The sequence below is a fragment of the Nelumbo nucifera genome, chromosome 6 (assembly GCF_055504915.1).
Source record: "Nelumbo nucifera cultivar China Antique chromosome 6, China Antique-T2T, whole genome shotgun sequence".
NCBI classification, from domain to species: Eukaryota; Viridiplantae; Streptophyta; class Magnoliopsida; order Proteales; family Nelumbonaceae; genus Nelumbo; species Nelumbo nucifera.
Window position 1 is genome coordinate 18,072,784 of NC_142654.1, and position 16,607 is coordinate 18,089,390.

The 16,607-nt window shown below is 38.2% G+C and overlaps 2 protein-coding genes across 2 annotated transcripts; one reads left to right on the plus strand and one right to left on the minus strand.

Annotated features, from left to right (window-relative positions):
- Positions 1 to 936: 936 nt before the first annotated feature.
- On the minus strand, positions 937 to 4,498 carry LOC104591077 (Pentatricopeptide repeat (PPR) superfamily protein). Its single transcript, XM_010249873.3, has 2 exons — positions 3,720 to 4,498; positions 937 to 3,598 (listed from the first exon to the last, which is right to left on the minus strand). The coding sequence occupies exon 2, from the start codon at positions 2,854 to 2,856 to the stop codon at positions 967 to 969; it is 1,890 nt and encodes a 629-aa protein (XP_010248175.1). The 5' UTR covers positions 2,857 to 3,598; positions 3,720 to 4,498; the 3' UTR covers positions 937 to 966.
- A 201-nt stretch (positions 4,499 to 4,699) lies between these two features.
- On the plus strand, positions 4,700 to 16,382 carry LOC104591085 (transferring glycosyl group transferase). Its single transcript, XM_010249880.3, has 2 exons — positions 4,700 to 6,219; positions 15,896 to 16,382. Exons 1-2 carry the CDS (start codon positions 4,919 to 4,921, stop codon positions 16,134 to 16,136), a joined length of 1,542 nt encoding a protein of 513 aa, XP_010248182.1. The 5' UTR covers positions 4,700 to 4,918; the 3' UTR covers positions 16,137 to 16,382.
- The last annotated feature ends 225 nt before the right edge of the window (positions 16,383 to 16,607 follow it).

The following is a 16,607-nucleotide window of genomic DNA, read 5'->3' on the forward strand; positions in this document are numbered from 1 at the left end:
TCTAAGTTGCTTTGTTGTTGGATGTATCTCTGAAACCAGTTCCGTGAGAGCTTCGTTTACCTCTGATCTAAACCCTCTTTTCCAGATTAATGGCTTTCTCATTGGTTCTAAGCTCCTACGTTACCATCATAATACCAAATCTGTTGGACTTCACTGTATCCGTTGGAGTCCAGTCAAGCTAAATAGGAGAGGTGGAGCAACAGGGTTTGTTCCTCTGTCAAACACTGTAATAAGAAGTTGGAGATTGAAAATTTGTTTTTGTTTTAGAAAACATAATTTTGATGGTTTCAAAAATATGACTGTTATTTTCACCTCTCAAAACAAAAGCAGAGTTGAAGAACATTATTTTGTTTTTTTGATGATGTATCAGTTCTGAAAACAAGTTAAAGCAAAAACATTCTCATTATTGAACACCCCCTTATGAGTGGACCCAAGCTCGGATTCAAGATGAGTCTCAGCTAGCATGGGCTGATTCCTCTTCTTCTTCTTCTTCTTCTTCTTCTTCTTCTTTTGTGGATTGGCAACTTAGCTAGCTCAAGTCATTTACAGCTGTAACTTTAACTGATCATACTATGGCATTTTTTGTTGCAATGTTTCCACAATGTTGCTTCAACAATTTTTTGAGGTGTTATCAGGAAAAGTAATTGGTCTGTTTCTCCTTTTTACGGGTCCTAATTTTCCCTGGACTTAAGGCTCAGTTTGGAAAGAGTACAAATACGAATATGTACAGTGCAAATACATAAAAATAATACAAAATACAAGGTTTTGCACTCTACAAATTTGTATTTGTACTCTTTTCCAAACTGAGCCTAAAGTTTTTGTATAATTTGTATCAACCGTATGTTTATTGAGTATTTGGACTGCTTGTTAAGCTTAGATCATAGGAAAAAGCTGAAAACCTTAATCTAGAGTTATGTTGAATATTAAGAACAAGAATGGCCTTGAAAAATTCAAAATGGCTGTTTATTACCAGTAATCCATGCAAGAACAGGAACCTCCTCTAAAATGATGAAATCTGTTCCGGTCTCTTACAATTAGTTCCCGGCCAAAGACCTTGGAAACCAGCTTTGTGGCTGTATGGCAGTCTTCACATACTCTCAGATTCTTCACGATCCGGAGTGGTGTATGGTTTTCGGTCTTCATCATCCCAAAGGCTATTGCAAGCTTCTCACTATGCCTGTATAACGCACTCTCCTTCTCCTCCTCATCTATGTCAAAAAGAACATCTGCAGTATTCTCTGTGTATCCTGCCATTCTTATTCTCCTAACAATCTCTTCCCACATTGCTTCAATCTTCTCAATCTCCAGGTGTGATTTATCCCCTATGGTGAAATGGTAAACAGTATCACCTATCTCTATCAGACTGTACCCAGGCGGTTTCTTAATTCCTCTTTCCTTCATTATCTGCCTCAGTTGTGTAACATTATCCCACTGGTTTGCACGAGCATAGATGTTTGAGAGGAGCACATAATACCCACTATGACATGGTTGCAACTGAATCAGAATCTTCCCCACTCTTTCCCCGATTTCTGTATTTCTGTGAATTCGACAAGCCCCAAGCAGTGCTCCCCAAATTGGAGCATTAGGTTGCATTGGCATTTTCCTTACAAAATCTTCAGCTTCTTCCAATTTCCCTACACGCCCAAGAATATCAACCATGCACCCATAGTGCTCTAGCCTCGGTTCTATTTCATACTCCCTTTCCATGCTCTCAAAGATTTGGAAACCCCTGTCCACCAACCCCCCATGGCTGCAAGCTGATAGAACTGCTGTGAAGGTGATGTCCCTTGGTGTTATACCTGTCTTCAACATCTCTGAGAAGTATTCCAGTGCTTTGTCTGCATGGCCATGCATGGCTAGTCCTGCTATTACGGCTGTCCAACTCAGTGTGTCCCTTTCAGGCAGTTCTTCAAAAACTCTAATAGCTTTTTGAATACTTCCACACCTCGCATACATGTCCACAAGAGCTGTTCCAAGGATCAAATTCACATTTAGCTTATGCCTAAGCACATAGTTGTGCGCTTTTTCTCCCTGTTCAAGGGCTCCCAGATGAGCACATGCAGCTATCACACTAACCATGACTGTCTCATTCGCCTGTACTCCTTCTGACTGTAGAACTTGAAACAGCTCAATTGCCTTGTTGAAATGGTGGTTTCGGACATACCCATTGATCATAATACTCCATGTTACTAAGTTTCTCTCTGGCATCTTATCAAACAACCTGCGTGCTGATTCCACATCCCCACATTTGTTGTACCCTGCAATCATGGAAGTCCAAGAAACAACGTCCAGATGATATATCCCACGGAAGATCCGGTTTGCTGTTCCTATATCTCCACATGTAGCATACATATGAACTAGAGAATTCTGTACATATACATCAGATTCAAATCCATGTTTAATGATTTGACCAAGGGCTTGAATACCCATTCCTACACATCCAAATTCAGCGCATGATTTCACTAAATATGGGAATGTTAGATTGTCCGGAAGGAGGCCTTCCTGCTGAAGCTTTCTATAGAATTGGAAGGACTGTTGGGGGTTCTTGCTGCCTGAATAAACTCTTACCATTGCATTGTAGATGAAGAGGTTGGGGTTTTGAATTTGGGAGAAGATTCGTTGGGCGTAATCCAGAAAGCTTGTTCCATAGGTGGGGTTTGTGCAAAAGGCGATCAGTCGGCTAGCTGCGAATAAGTCGGTGATGATATGGGTTCTGATCATATAGGCATGGATTACTTTCAGGTGAGAAATGTTGGAACAAGTTTCCAACAATAAGAGTTTTGGGTTCTTTAATCTGAGTGTTCTAACTACATAACTACTGATACCACTATTACTGCTGCTGCTACAACCATTCATGATTAGATTCCTCCAATGGTTTCGGAGATGGTTAGAAGCTTGAAAATGGGACCTGGGTGGGGAACTAGTCCATTAACATGTTCTGTATTTTTCCTGAGAAACTGGGATTCATTGCAAATGCAAGCTGGGTTTTGAGTTTTGCCAGCTTTTCCTTTAAATGATTTTTCAACTAATTGACCTTGTTTGCGAGTGGTTGCTTCCACCATCACGTTATACATTTTTAAACGGTAAGACTGGTTCGGAGGTACTCACATCGCCTGGAGGCCGGAAGTGCAGCTACAATACAGATAGATAAAGATGGTAGTTTTTCTGTGTATTTAAATATTTAAATATTGGTTTGATAATTAGAATTGGACAATTCTCTAAAACCTTCTACCTTAAATCCTAACCCAATCTATTCGAATGGTTGTCTTGTATACATCAGAGAGTGATAAAGCTCTCAGAGTATATGGAGCGGGCAGCCGGCCATGTGATTTTGACATTGTTTGCCAACTCTGGTGAAATTACGATATGGATTGTGTTTTTCACAGAAATACCATATAGAAGAGATGCAACAGAGCCGTGGAAGGAGAACTCAAAGATGAGATGAACATTGTTGATACAACAACCCAGCAGAGCCGACACATTTGGATGGTGAATATGGCCAATTGTTCCAAGCTCTCTTTAAGAACTCCTCTTTCCTCTCATTTGTAGAAGCTTTGCTTAGCCTTTTCATAGCAATTACCCATCCATCTTTCAGAACCTTTTCCGACCAGATTATTTGATACCCATCAAACCAATACACATGAATCAACTCCTTTAACAAACAAGAATCGATATTATAAAAAGAAAAACTGGGTCTTCGTAAATTTAAAGAAACAAACCTGAATTAAACCATTAGTAGCTTCAACGATTTCATCATAAGAAAAGCATCTTCAAGTGGGTTTCCAACTGAGCATCCCAATTCTATTATCTATATTCACGGTTGTGCGTGTGCGTGGTTTGTAAAATTGTCGAATCTCCGACGAACCTGATGGCGAGCGACGATTTAAGCATCTTCTCGATGAATCCATTACTGAGATCCAAATTCCATTAAGGCGATAGGATGAGCAATATCAAATTGTTCATAGGAATCACCACCATCATCATCATCATTGCTATTGTTGCTCAGTTCTAGCCGAAGAAACTCCCCAAGAAAAATTGTTCTTATTGGATGCATTACATTATATATTGTCTTCATTGGCTGGCACTTCAATTTCTTACACCGCGTTCAGACTTAAAAATGCGCTTTTTGACTATCTAATCTCCGCTGTGATAGATTGATCAGGATTCCGTTCGTTCCGCAATCAGTTCTATAAGATATTTTGACATAGCTTCTTCTTAGTCCCCCCCTCTCTTTGACTAATCTCCACCATTATTTTTCACATTAGGTGAAGATAAAAAACGGCTAATCTCCGCTATTATTTTTCAGATTAGGTGAAGATAAAAAACTGGACAAATTATAAATAATTATAGAAGAAGATGGAATTGCTTTTGCAGGATGATTTCGAAGAAAAACAACTGCATGCGAATGGGTTTCCCGTTTTCAATTAAACAAACAAACAACTTTTGCTTCCGTCTAGCATTCTGATTCTTCTGAACCAGTAACTGCTGCGCCAAAGTCAAGCTGTGTTAACAGCAAATTTATTCAAATGTTGCAGGTTAATTTATTGGAATATTACATTTTGAAAATTAAGGAAAAAACGATGGGTAGAATAGTCTTTTAATCTTTCTGTTAATCTTTTATTTTTCCACCGTAGATTTTGCATAGAAGCTGGAAAAAATTGCAAATTAACCGCTCAAAGGAGCTGCTTCACAAAACCATGGGGCTTGGGCTACGACGGCCAATGAGCCGCCCACAGGACGGGCTTGGCCAACCAAATAAGTGCGAGGAACACTGCATTGCTGCAAAAAAATAACTATAAAAAAAAGACGAATCATTTACGGCAGCTGCCGGCGCCTAAAACCCAAGCACAGCAATAAGGTGTTGCGAGTGGACGGACGCCATCTTCCTCCCGCCATCAAAAGTTTTGTTACTACGAAAATGTTAAGCTGCAAGAAGTCCTTACTATCTCAAGTCATCAAGAGAAAGACAAAGAAGAACAAAAGGAAGAAGATGAAGAACAATGAAGAGATCTCTTTCAGTACCCAGAACTCTGATCTAGAGAAACAAGAATCCTTAGAGGGAGAAGAAGAAAGAGAAGAAGGATTCGACTTGAAAAGCTCTGCTCCTTCACACAGTCATGGTGTCCAGCCATTAGGAAACTTCTTCCTTAGTACATCACCTTGCAACTCCAGAAATACAGGCCTGGGTAATCTTCGAATCCTGACAGATGAACTTGTTCTTGATATTTTAGGGTTTCTTGATGGTACCCATTTAGGTGTTTTAGCTACAGTGAGCAGGTCTTTCTATATTTTTTGTAACCATGAACCTCTTTGGAGGAATCTTGTTTTGGAAAATTTCAAGGGAGGGTTTTCCTTTAATGGGTCTTGGAAATCTACTTACGTTTCTGCACACAGGCCTTTGTCTTCTGCGTTGATTAACTGTTCGTCGGGTTTAAAAGTGAGGGATTTTTATTCCGATTATCTCTTCCAAAGTTGGCTCTGTGCGAACCTTGAAATGAAACCGGAATGGCTCGAAAGGGATAATATTGAGCGAAGGAGAGGGATTTCAGTGGAGGAGTTTATACTGAACTTTGAAGAACCAAATAAACCAGTTTTGTTGGAAGGTTGCCTCGAGAATTGGGCTGCTATGAAGAAGTGGGGCAGGGATTATCTAATTCGGGTTTCCAAGGATTTTGAGTTTTCAGTTGGGCCAGTTAATATGAAGCTTGAGGATTATTTTAGGTATGCAGATGGGGCGAAAGAGGAAAGGCCATTGTATCTCTTCGACCCAAAGTTTGCAGAGAAGGTACCTGAACTAGGTTCTGATTATGAAGTTCCCGTGTACTTCAGAGAGGATTTATTTTCTGTTTTGGGTAGTGAGAGACCGGATTACAAATGGATTATAATTGGACCTGTTGGGTCGGGTTCTTCATTCCACATTGATCCAAATTCAACATCAGCTTGGAATGCAATCGTCAAGGGATCCAAAAAATGGATCTTGTTTCCACCAGATGTAGTGCCACCAGGAGTCCATCCAAGCCCTGATGGTGCAGAAGTGGCATGCCCTGTTTCAATAATTGAGTGGTTCATGAACTTCTATGGTGCCACTAAGAATTGGAAGAAGAGGCCCGTTGAGTGTGTGTGCAAAGTAGGGGAGGTGATCTTTGTGCCTAATGGATGGTGGCATTTGGTGATCAACCTTGAGGAATCTATTGCCATCACACAGAATTATGTTAGTAGGTAAGGTTCTTTCTTGTTGTTTTCCTCTTTGCTTGCTAGAGTGGTAAAAATTCTGATAAACTTGTTTTCTTTTTATATTTATTCTTGCAATTAAATCAATACTTTAACTAAGATCAAGTGAAGACATTATGAATTCAGTTTGAAAAAGAAAAGTAACTCATTAAGTATTCTTCAATCATAAATTAAAGATTGCTACTTTAACTAAGATCAGGTAAATTCCATAATTCAGTTTGAAAAAGAAAAGTAACTTCTTTTCTGGGTTCAACTCAGTTGAAAGATTGAGTTAGTTGATCATAAAGTGAAAATTTAGATCAATATTCAGATAGCCAGAAAAACCAATGTCAATGACTTTTCATCAAATATTTCAAGTTTCCTATCTCTTATAGATAGGTTGGTGTTCTGAAGTTTTAGATGATATTACTAGAACTGACTTTATTTCTAGAGATACCATGTAATAGAAGTCTAGAAACCTATGGATGTGATATCATGTCATATAAATTCATATTTTTGGCATTTCTTATATTAAATTTGTAAGATAAAAAAGAATTAACAACTTAATAAAATACCTTTTGCTAGCTAATTCTGATATAAATCTAATTTATTTTGATTTCAATACTTGTCTTTTTAGTGAAGCTCAAAATTGTCATAGGGAAAAGCTCAACTGGTCATTGCAAGCTATAATTAAATATAAAAAACATGTTGGTTGGAACTTGGAACTCTCTCTATCTTTGATTTTGGATTTTCTGCATGTATCACATACCTACAAGAAATAAAACATTTGTCTGGAAGTAGTTTCTTCTTCTTCTTCTTGAAATCAAATTAATGTAGTTGGTAGCAAGAGAAAAGGAAGATTTAAGAATCAGATGCAATTGTGGAATTGAGTGATATCCAACTTCCAAAGGCTACTTTCTAACTCTCCTTCCCCCTAATTTGTCTTGCTTCTTGTGTTCTATTATTCTTTTGAGTCTTTGTGTCTGGTATTCCTAAGAACTTAAGTTTGGATCCTTGGGGTGGTTTTCTATAGTTATATAAGCTTGAGTTGAAAGCATGTGTAAATGTCTATTTTGGTACGAACAGCCGAACAGGATTCATGATAGGCTGTTTTGGGATCCAACACTCATTAGAGAGTTTATAGAAAAATTCTTGGTTTTGTGGAATGATTTGCTTTGGTTGTTAGTCTTAAATTTGGATGTGTTAGTGCCTGCTTTTCTTAGGATTGATGATAAATTGTTTTGCTATGGATCATTATAGAGTTTATATACAAATACAATTGCATGGACCTCTATAGAACTTTTCTCTTCTACTTCCTCTGTAGTGTTTTGGCAGGTCTAAAGTTTCATTAGTTCTTCACAATGTTTTAAAAACTGTAATCATATTGTAAATCATGGAGAATCAAATCGAATCATAAATCATAGAGTAAATTGTAAAATATACGACTTAATAAGTTTTTTACAATCTTGTCTAAAATTAAAAACAGATACATTAAAAGTTTAAGTATATATTGAAGAGTAATTTTATCAGAGTTTACCACTTGCACACTAGAAATTTATGATGATCTAATCAAGTTCAACTTGAATGTTAAATAATCCACTTATCGCGGTTTTTTAACCTACATATGATGGAAATAAACTCAATATGGAGGTGATGCCGCTGGCAGTAGTGGAAGTTGAAGATTAGTCTGCAATTAGGAGCGATACTCAGAATCAGCATAGAGTGGTGGAGGAAAATGAGCTAAGTCATGCTGCGGCAGATAGGAGAGAAGAAAGTGGCCAGATAGTGAGTGTGGGAAATTCAAATCTTGGGACCGTTGAAGCAGGTAAGTCTAGTAGCAGCACTTCTAAGTCCTCTTCCTGGGTCACTTCTAAACTTCTAGGGTTGGGGAGCTTTTTGGGGGTCTCGATGGAGGGAATGGAAGCGGAGACAGTGAAGTTCTTGGAAGAGATAGAACAAAGAATTCTGTTGGAAAGGGGTAAGATGAGGACTAAAAGAGGGGGGACAAACTCCAAGAGGAGCAGATAAATGATGCGTCTCTCTTGGGGCTTGAATGAGAAGGCTGGGAGCAGTGTTGGGGCGGTAAGGGGGTCGAAGAAAAACTGAGAGGGTGGGGGGAGTGAGTTCTAGGAGTGGGAGGTGTTGGCTCTTCTTTTGTCATATCAATGAATATTAAAATTCTTTCTTGGAATGTTTGAGGGCTGGGGTCTGGGAGAAGAAGAATGGTGGTTTGTGATTCCTTAAAGGCTTCAAATTCAGGAATTGTATTGATTCAAGAAACCAAATTGGAGAAAATTGATGCTGGTATTATTCGGAGTATTTGGGGAGATGGTCAGGTAAGATGGAGGGCAAAGGCAGCCAATGGGAGTCCGGGAGGCTTGCTATGTCTTTGGGACCCCCTAGTTTGTAGTTTGATTTCTTGCAGAAGTGGGAATTTCTCGATCTCTCTTGTCTTGAAGCTGCAAGATGGTAATATAGTTCAAGTCACAAATGTGTATGGTCCAATAGTTTCTAATCTTAGGAGGAGTTTCTGGGAGGAACCGGCTGATATGAGGGGGACTTTGACTCATCCTTGGGTTATCGGGGGAGATTTTAATGTCACCTTGTCGGTGGAAGAGAAGAATACAAGAAGTGGCAGAACTGTATCGATGAGGCAGTTTGCAGATTTCATTAATAATATGGATCTAATGGACATTCCCATTCAAGGTAACAGGTTCACTTGGACAAATAACCAGGATACCTCTACCCTGGTCAGATTGGATAGATTTCTTGTTTCCTCAAATTGGGAGGACATCTTTCTAGACTTTAGGCAGATATCTTTACCCAGACCTGTCTCAGACCACAGTTCTATTCAGCTTATTTGTGGGGAGAGGGAGAAGGTCAAATCTCCCTTTAAATTTGAAAACTCTTGGTATGAGGAGGAAACTCTCAGACCATTGATGAAGAAAGTGTGGGAAGAACTTCAGGTGGAGGGATCCAGTTCCTTTGTTCTGGCAAAAAAAATGGCGGCTATAAAAAAAAGAATTAAAATCTGGAACTTGGAGAATAAGTTAAGGTTGGGGACTGAAAGAAAAGCTTTATTGGGTATTATTGAAGAGATTGATAAAGCAGAAGAAATGGCTCCTATTTCTGAAGAGTTAAGGCTGAAAAGACTTCAAGCAAAAAACAGCATTGAAAAATTGGTGGTGAAAGAGGAATTGAAATGGAGACAGCGGGCTAAAGTTAATTGGCTAAAGGTAGGTGACAAAAATACACATTTCTTTCACAAAGTGGCTAATGCTAGAGCTAGAGTTTCAGCTATTAAGAAGTTGACATGGAATGAGAGATGTGGTGAATCTGATTCAGAGATTAAAGTAGTTGCAACCTCTTTCTATAAAGAACTTTACAAGGAAAAGTGGAAGCTGAGACCATTTCCCTTCAATCTCTCCTTTAGGCAACTGAGTGAGACCCAAAAAAGTTGGCTTGAAAGGCCTTTTACAAAAGAGGAAGTCAGTGCAGCAATTAAGAAGCTTGAAGGTGATAAATCCCCTGGGCCGGATGGTTTTACCAATCTGTTCTATCTGAAGTGCTGGGACTTTGTGAAAGAAGATGTGATGAAGGTGTTCCAGGAGTTTCATGCAAATGCGTCCCTACAAAGAAGTCTAAATGCCACTTTTATCTCCCTTATTCCAAAAATTGAGGGGACTGTGAATATTAAGGAGTTTAGGCCGATTAGCTTACTTCACAGTTTCTATAAAATTTTGGCGAAAGCCTTGGCAGAAAGAATGAAAAGTCAGTGCAGCAATTAAGAAGCTTGAAGGTGATAAATCCCCTGGGCCGGATGGTTTTACCAATCTGTTCTATCTGAAGTGCTGGGACTTTGTGAAAGAAGATGTGATGAAGGTGTTCCAGGAGTTTCATGCAAATGTGTCCCTACAAAGAAGTCTAAATGCCACTTTTATCTCCCTTATTCCAAAAATTGAGGGGGCTGTGAATATTAAGGAGTTTAGGCCGATTAGCTTACTTCACAGTTTCTATAAAATTTTGGTGAAAGTCTTGGCAGAAAGAATGAAAGGGGTGATAGGTGATGTTATTTCAAATAATCAGAGTGCATTTATTCCGGGCAAACAGATGGTAGACTCAATTTTAGTTGCTAATGAGTTAATTGACTCAAGGAGAAGACAGGGTATTCCGGGGGTTGTTTGTAAGCTTGACATTGAGAAGGCTTATGACAATGTCAATTGGAATTGTTTGGATAGGGTGTTGGACTGCATGAATTTTGGATAGAAATGGAGAAACTGGGTTAGTTTTTGTACTAAGACCTCTAAATTTTCAATCCTAATTAATAGGCAGTCCATGGGTTTCTTTGGTAGTTCTAGGGGGCTGAGATAGGGAGATCCTCTGTCACCCTTGCTGTTCATCTGTGTTATGGAAATCCTCACTCTTTTTAGTAAGAAGGCTGCAGAATCGGGATTATGGAATGGGTTTGCTATCTCTCCAGGTAAAGAGAAAGTTAATATTCTTCAGTTTGTTGATGATACCCTCTGCTTTGTGGACGCATCTCTGCCTCAGTTGGAAACAGTTATTGGAATTCTGAGTTGGTTTGAAGTGGTTACGGGTCTCAAAGTCAATCTGAACAAAAGTAAGATCATCCTAGTGGGTCAAGTTGTAAATTTGGAGGATTGTGCACAGATAATGGCCTGCCATATGGAGCTCCTTTCGGTTAAGTATTTGGGGCTGCCTCTTGGGGCAAAATGTTCCTCTTCTTCAATCTGGAGTCCAATCATTGAGAGAATGGAGAAGAGGTTGGCTCTTTGGAAGGCTAAATATTTGTCTTTTGGCGTTAGGGTTACATTGATTAAGAGCTCCCTATCCAACCTCCCAACACACTTTCTTTCTCTCTTTCCAATTCCAAATAAAATTGCAAAGAGGTTGGAACAGCTTCAAAGGAACTTCTTATGGAGGGGATGGGTGGATGAGAAGAAAATTCACATTATTAAGTGGGAGCAATTGTGTAAGCCTAAGGAGAAGGGTGGTTTGGGAGTTAGGAAAGTAAAAGATTTCAATGCTGCTCTTCTTAGCAAATGGATATGGAGATTTGCTTATGAGAGAAATGCTTGGTGGAGGTGCCTCATTGCGTCTAAGTATGGTGTGGATTGGGGAAATTGGAAAACTCTCGATCCCCTTTCATTTGGGGGTATTTCTATGGTCAGTACTCTAATTGGAAAACTCTGGGCTGGTATTTCTAAGGTTAGTACTCTTTTCATGAACGGGGTCAAGTTTAAAGTTGGAAAAGGGGATAGAATTAAGTTTTGGAAGGATTCGTGGTGTGAGGAAGGCCCCTTGGCTGATGCTTTTCCCCGGCTGTTCCAAATTGCAGTGAATCAAGATTCTTCAGTTGCTGATAACATTAGTACCTTTGGGGGCTCCTTTTCTTGGACTCCCCTATGTAGGAGGAATTTGCTAGACTGGGAAGTGGAGGAGTATGTAGGTCTATTGGGGCAGATTCAAAATCAGAGAATTGATATGAGTATGGAAGATGAATGGACTTGGAAGTGGAATGCAGATGGTAGATTCACAGTTAAATCCCTTTTTCTTAAGATGTGCAGCTCAGGTCAGGAGAACTTCCCGGATGGGCAGATTTGGAACCCCACCTGTCCCTCCAAGGTTAACTTCCTGGTTTGGACAATGGTTTTGAATAAATGTCTAACTAGGGTCAACTTGGAGAGAAGGGGTATTCAGATTCCTGATCCTTCTTGTGTTTTATGCGGCATGGGTGCTGAATCTATAGATCATTTGTGCATTCACTGTCCGATCTCCTCTTCAATCTGGGGACATTTCTTCAAGAAACTAGAAGTGTGTTGGGCTATGCCAAAGTTTGTGAAGGAGCTGTTTATGAGTTGGAGATTGGAGGGTCTTAGCAAGAAAGGCAGGCTTATTTGGAATACTATTCCATAGGCTGTTCTTTGGTCCATTTGGATGGAAAGAAACAATAGAATTTTCTGTAATCAATCTAAAAGTCCAGATGAGATTGTGCAGAAAGTGGTGGGGAAGATTTGCTCCTGGGCGTCGGTGAATGAGGAGTTTAAAAGTCAGAATGTTTCTCTCCTTCTTTGTACTAAATCATGGATGTTTTTTGTAATATGTTTTGGGCCCAGGAAGGCCTAGTTGGCCTAAGTCTTGTTGTAATTGGCTTTCTCATTGAATAAAATTACTTTACCTTTTTCCAAAAAAAAATGTTTCTTTTTAAAAGAAACAAAGAGATGATGAAGTAAAGAACATAGTCTTAATTAAATTGATTTGAATGACATGAATCATATAAGTCCAAAGATTCATGGATAAATCATAGGATTCAAACAAAAATTGTAAGGCTTTTTCAGAAAAGGATTTACACATAAGATTTGAATCGAAACCCTTTGGGATTCATGATTCAAAGCCTTTGACAGAGTTCAAAATTGTAGATAAAGAGGGGTTAGAAGAAAATTGTTTTCTTTGTGTTTGGTGTTTTCTCTCTTGGGTGAGGGTGACTTCTGGTCGCCTTTCTTGTACTTTCTTTTTCTTTTAGTAAATTTTATTTTTACTACAAAAAAAAATTCATGATTCAAATCATGAATTGCATCATAAATTATTTATCAAAAAAATTGCATCATAAATTGTAAGATTTTGAAGACTATAACTTTGCCATTACTAGGCATCTATAATGGAATTTTCTCAATCACAAAACCTTGGTTTCATGGTTTAGTGCACGCCACAATCTACTACTTAAATCATGACCTGAACATTAACCCACATGGGATACTAATTAGACCAATGAATCTTGCCTGCTTTAGTTTGGTTGTTCATTTGGGCCCCACAAATGCTAGCATCTTTTTAGTAAGATTTCGACTTTACTAGGGGATAAATGCTAAGAACATTAGTGTTTTAAGAGGTCTTTTAGGATTTAGGGCTTAGGTAGGGAGACTTTTGCTTGCATCCTCACATCATATCTTCTTTTTTGTTTTGATAGATCTCGTATCTTTTTTTTTTATTAATTTATCTTTACATTTTCTATTTTTAATTGTGACTTCTAAGATCCTACTTGGATTTGTGTGCTGCATCATAATTTGTTACCTAGGCATTCCCGGTGGCTGCCATTTTCTGGAGTGAATGCCATATGTTCCATGTCCTTGTCTTTCCCATTTGAACATCTAGGCTTGGAACTCTGTTCTGTTTGGGAGAGGGGCAACTTGGCAAGATCCTGGATGCTCTACCTTTTGTCCTCTTTGGCCTTTGCTTTATGTCAGTAACTTGGAATGAACATAATCCTAGTGAATCAACAAAGACAATACTTGTTCATTGGGCCCATCCAATGATTTAAAAGGCGCACCTAGGTGCACAGGCAAGGCACATTTTAGGTAGGCGCCTTGCCCAGGTCCTAGGCGCAGCCCTTCCAAAAGGTGCATGCTTGGTGCGCCTAGACGTGTGCTTGATGCGCCTTGCGCCTCAGCCTGTGTGCGCCTTTAGAAAGTTTGACGCTTTTTTGCTTTTTTTGAACCTAAAGGCTGGGCGGGGGCTCCACCCCTAGACCCCTGTGCCACGCCTCTCGAGGCAAGCCCAAACAAGTTCATGTTAGGGTCCTAAATTCTTAGTTCTCACACAAAAAATAATGAGTTATAATTTTAATTGCTTTTTAAGAAGATATTTTAGTAGGATGAATGAATGAACAATATTACCAAATAGGGGGTTCCACTCCGCTCCGGTTCGCTCGCTTTGCTCACTATTTTAAGTATAATGCAATTGAGGAAAAAAAGAGATTGTGGGTTTTACATGCTTGAAAATGTTTTATATGTTTATCTATCAAAAAAAAAATTTATATGTTTGGTTTTATTTTTAAATTCACATTTGAATATGCTTTACATGTTATGATTATGTATTTAATTTTAGACAATAGGTTTTTTAAAACATTTATTTTAAAATTTAAAGTTTATATTTTTATTAATATTATGCTTAATATTTTTTATGTTTTTTTTTTGCATTTTTTGATTTTTCCGACATTTTTTTTTGATTTTTTAGATTTTTTTTAATTTTTGCACCTTAATTCAAAAAGGCACGCACCTTGGGCGCAAATTGACCCTTGCGCCTTTTTTGCACCTTGCACTTTTAAAACATGGGTCCATCATCAAGAAACTAGAAAGCTGTCTTTAACTATGTTACATTGAGACTTCAAAATGGGTGATGTTGGATACATGTGGATACTGATACCAGCACTACACTTCAGAGGAGTCTTCCTTTCTGTCACATCCATAATATGTGATTGAAGAATCTCACTTATTTTGTTACAGTTTGCCTCTCACTTGTTTTGCCTTTGGAACGACCTAGAATTAGTTTTTGTTTTCATTTATTTAACAGGATTCCTCCAGTTTCATCATTTGTTGGGCTTTTTCGGTAATAAATAAAAGAGAAAATTTATTGAGAAATTAAAAAAGAGACCCCAAGATAAAAGAGAAAATTTATTGCAAGAGAGGTGATAAGAAATCACCCAAGATAAATTAAAAAGAGACCCCAAAACCAGACCTCCCTTTGGAACCTTCCTACCTTCCAGACAATAAATAGCTTGCAAAAAAGCAAGGACAAAGAACACAAACACCGAACACTGACCAACAAAGATCCCAACAAAACAACTAGTTTGATTTTTAAACCCCTGGAGCACCTGATAGAAACTGCCTAACCTCTGACCTTCCAAAGCCCATCATTCACATGCTACTTCGTAGAAACTGTAACCCTTGTTTGAATACTCTGTCTTTTATGTCTGTAACAGGAACCTCTCTGCTTCTTTTTACATTCCTCTTGGTCTTCTTTCCCTTCTTATTGAGTCCAACCCCAAATACTCCCCCATTCTATCTGGTGAAAACTTTTGACACTTGGACAGCCTGGTGTTTTTCTGACATCATCATCATCATCATCCAAGCCTTATCCCAACTATATGGGGTTCTCTACATGAATCCTGTTTTTCCAGTCTGTTCTGTTTAATGCCATATCCATTGTTAAATTGTTGGTGCTTAAATCATTTCTTACTACCTCTACCCTTGTCCTTTTTGGTCTATCCCTTACCCTTTTAGTCCCTTCAACTTGTAACAAATCACTTCTTCTTACATGTGTTGAAGGTATCTTAGTCTACTTTCTCTCATTTTATCACCTATTGGAGCTACTCCTAAGTTCCTATGAATGACTTTATTTTTTATCCTATCCTTTATATGGTTTTTCCACCCATCTACCTCAGCATACATACTTCTGCCACACATTTTCTGGACATGTTTTTTGACTTCCCAACACTGATCCTCCTCAATCTCTCCCTTGTCACATTTGGTGTTAGGCTCTTCTTGGAAGTTTTTCTTTAGGCAGAGAGTCATGTGGTGTTACCCATTCTTTTTGGCCTTTTATTGATGAATGAATAGTTAGTTATCAATGAGAAGGTAGATGAAATAGAAACAACTTTTTTCTTTGTTTTGTGCTTTTAGTAAGAACAGTAATAAAAATGACATTTTTTATTTAAGTTAGCAAATGCAATGTAATGGATAGGGTAAAACGAGATTAACAACTCTACTCCATCCCCTTTTATTGTGATTCTTGCTGTTTGTGTTTCAATGTTTAAAAATCTTTTTTGTGTTCTTACAGTTTTTATTCCCTTTTTTGTGTTATAACCTTTTTAGTGTCCTCTGTATTGTAGGAGGAATCTATTGAATGTTTTGGATTTTCTCAAGAAGCCAAATGCAAATGACCTCGTATCTGGAACAAGAGACAGGGTAACTTTGTACGATAAGTTTAGGAGTGCCATTGAAGCTTCATTTCCTGGGACTATTGACCAGTTGGTATTGAAAACTGAAGAGAAGGCAGCTAAGCAGAAAAAACTGTCATTCTGGGATTCTGTGACAGATTCCAAAGTGGGTGCATTCAAATTTTCTTTCTGAACCCACACATTTTTAGGCGAAACCAAAGGACTGGGAAAGGAACTAAATTATGGAGCCTACCCTTTTATGAAGGATTGGACACCTAACACAATTCATGTAGAGTTGATCATAATTCCCCTTTATTTTTGATAAAAAATAACTCTCCTTTATTCATTGTTGAACGTTGAGAGAGGTAAAGTCAACCCAGATTTTTGATACTGATCTTTTGTTTTACTTTATTATAATCCCATAATTTTTATGGTTTGATTAGATCATAGTTGTTCCATCAGAAAAAGATTAGATCATAATTAATTATTGTTTTTTTTTATGTATTTCATGATATATTATATACAAATCAGAGAAATGATCATCGAAATGATGGAACTGTAGTTGCTGTGTAAATTGATCAGCAGAAACTATTAGATGTGTTCTGTGTTCACTGGGAGAAACCACTGCACTTGGAATTCATCTTAATTTCAGAGATGATTCTAA

What these genes read in the sequence shown, in the direction of transcription:
- LOC104591085 (XM_010249880.3), top strand. Translation starts at nt 4,919, where the DNA reads ATGTTAAGCTGCAAGAAGTCCTTACTATCTCAAGTCATCAAGAGAAAG. An exon ending in ACACAGAATTATGTTAGTAG is followed by an intron (nt 6,220 to 15,895) that starts GTAAGGTTCTTT and finishes TCTGTATTGTAG; the next exon opens with GAGGAATCTATTGAATGTTT.
- LOC104591077 (XM_010249873.3), bottom strand. Translation starts at nt 2,856, where the DNA reads ATGAATGGTTGTAGCAGCAGCAGTAATAGTGGTATCAGTAGTTATGTA.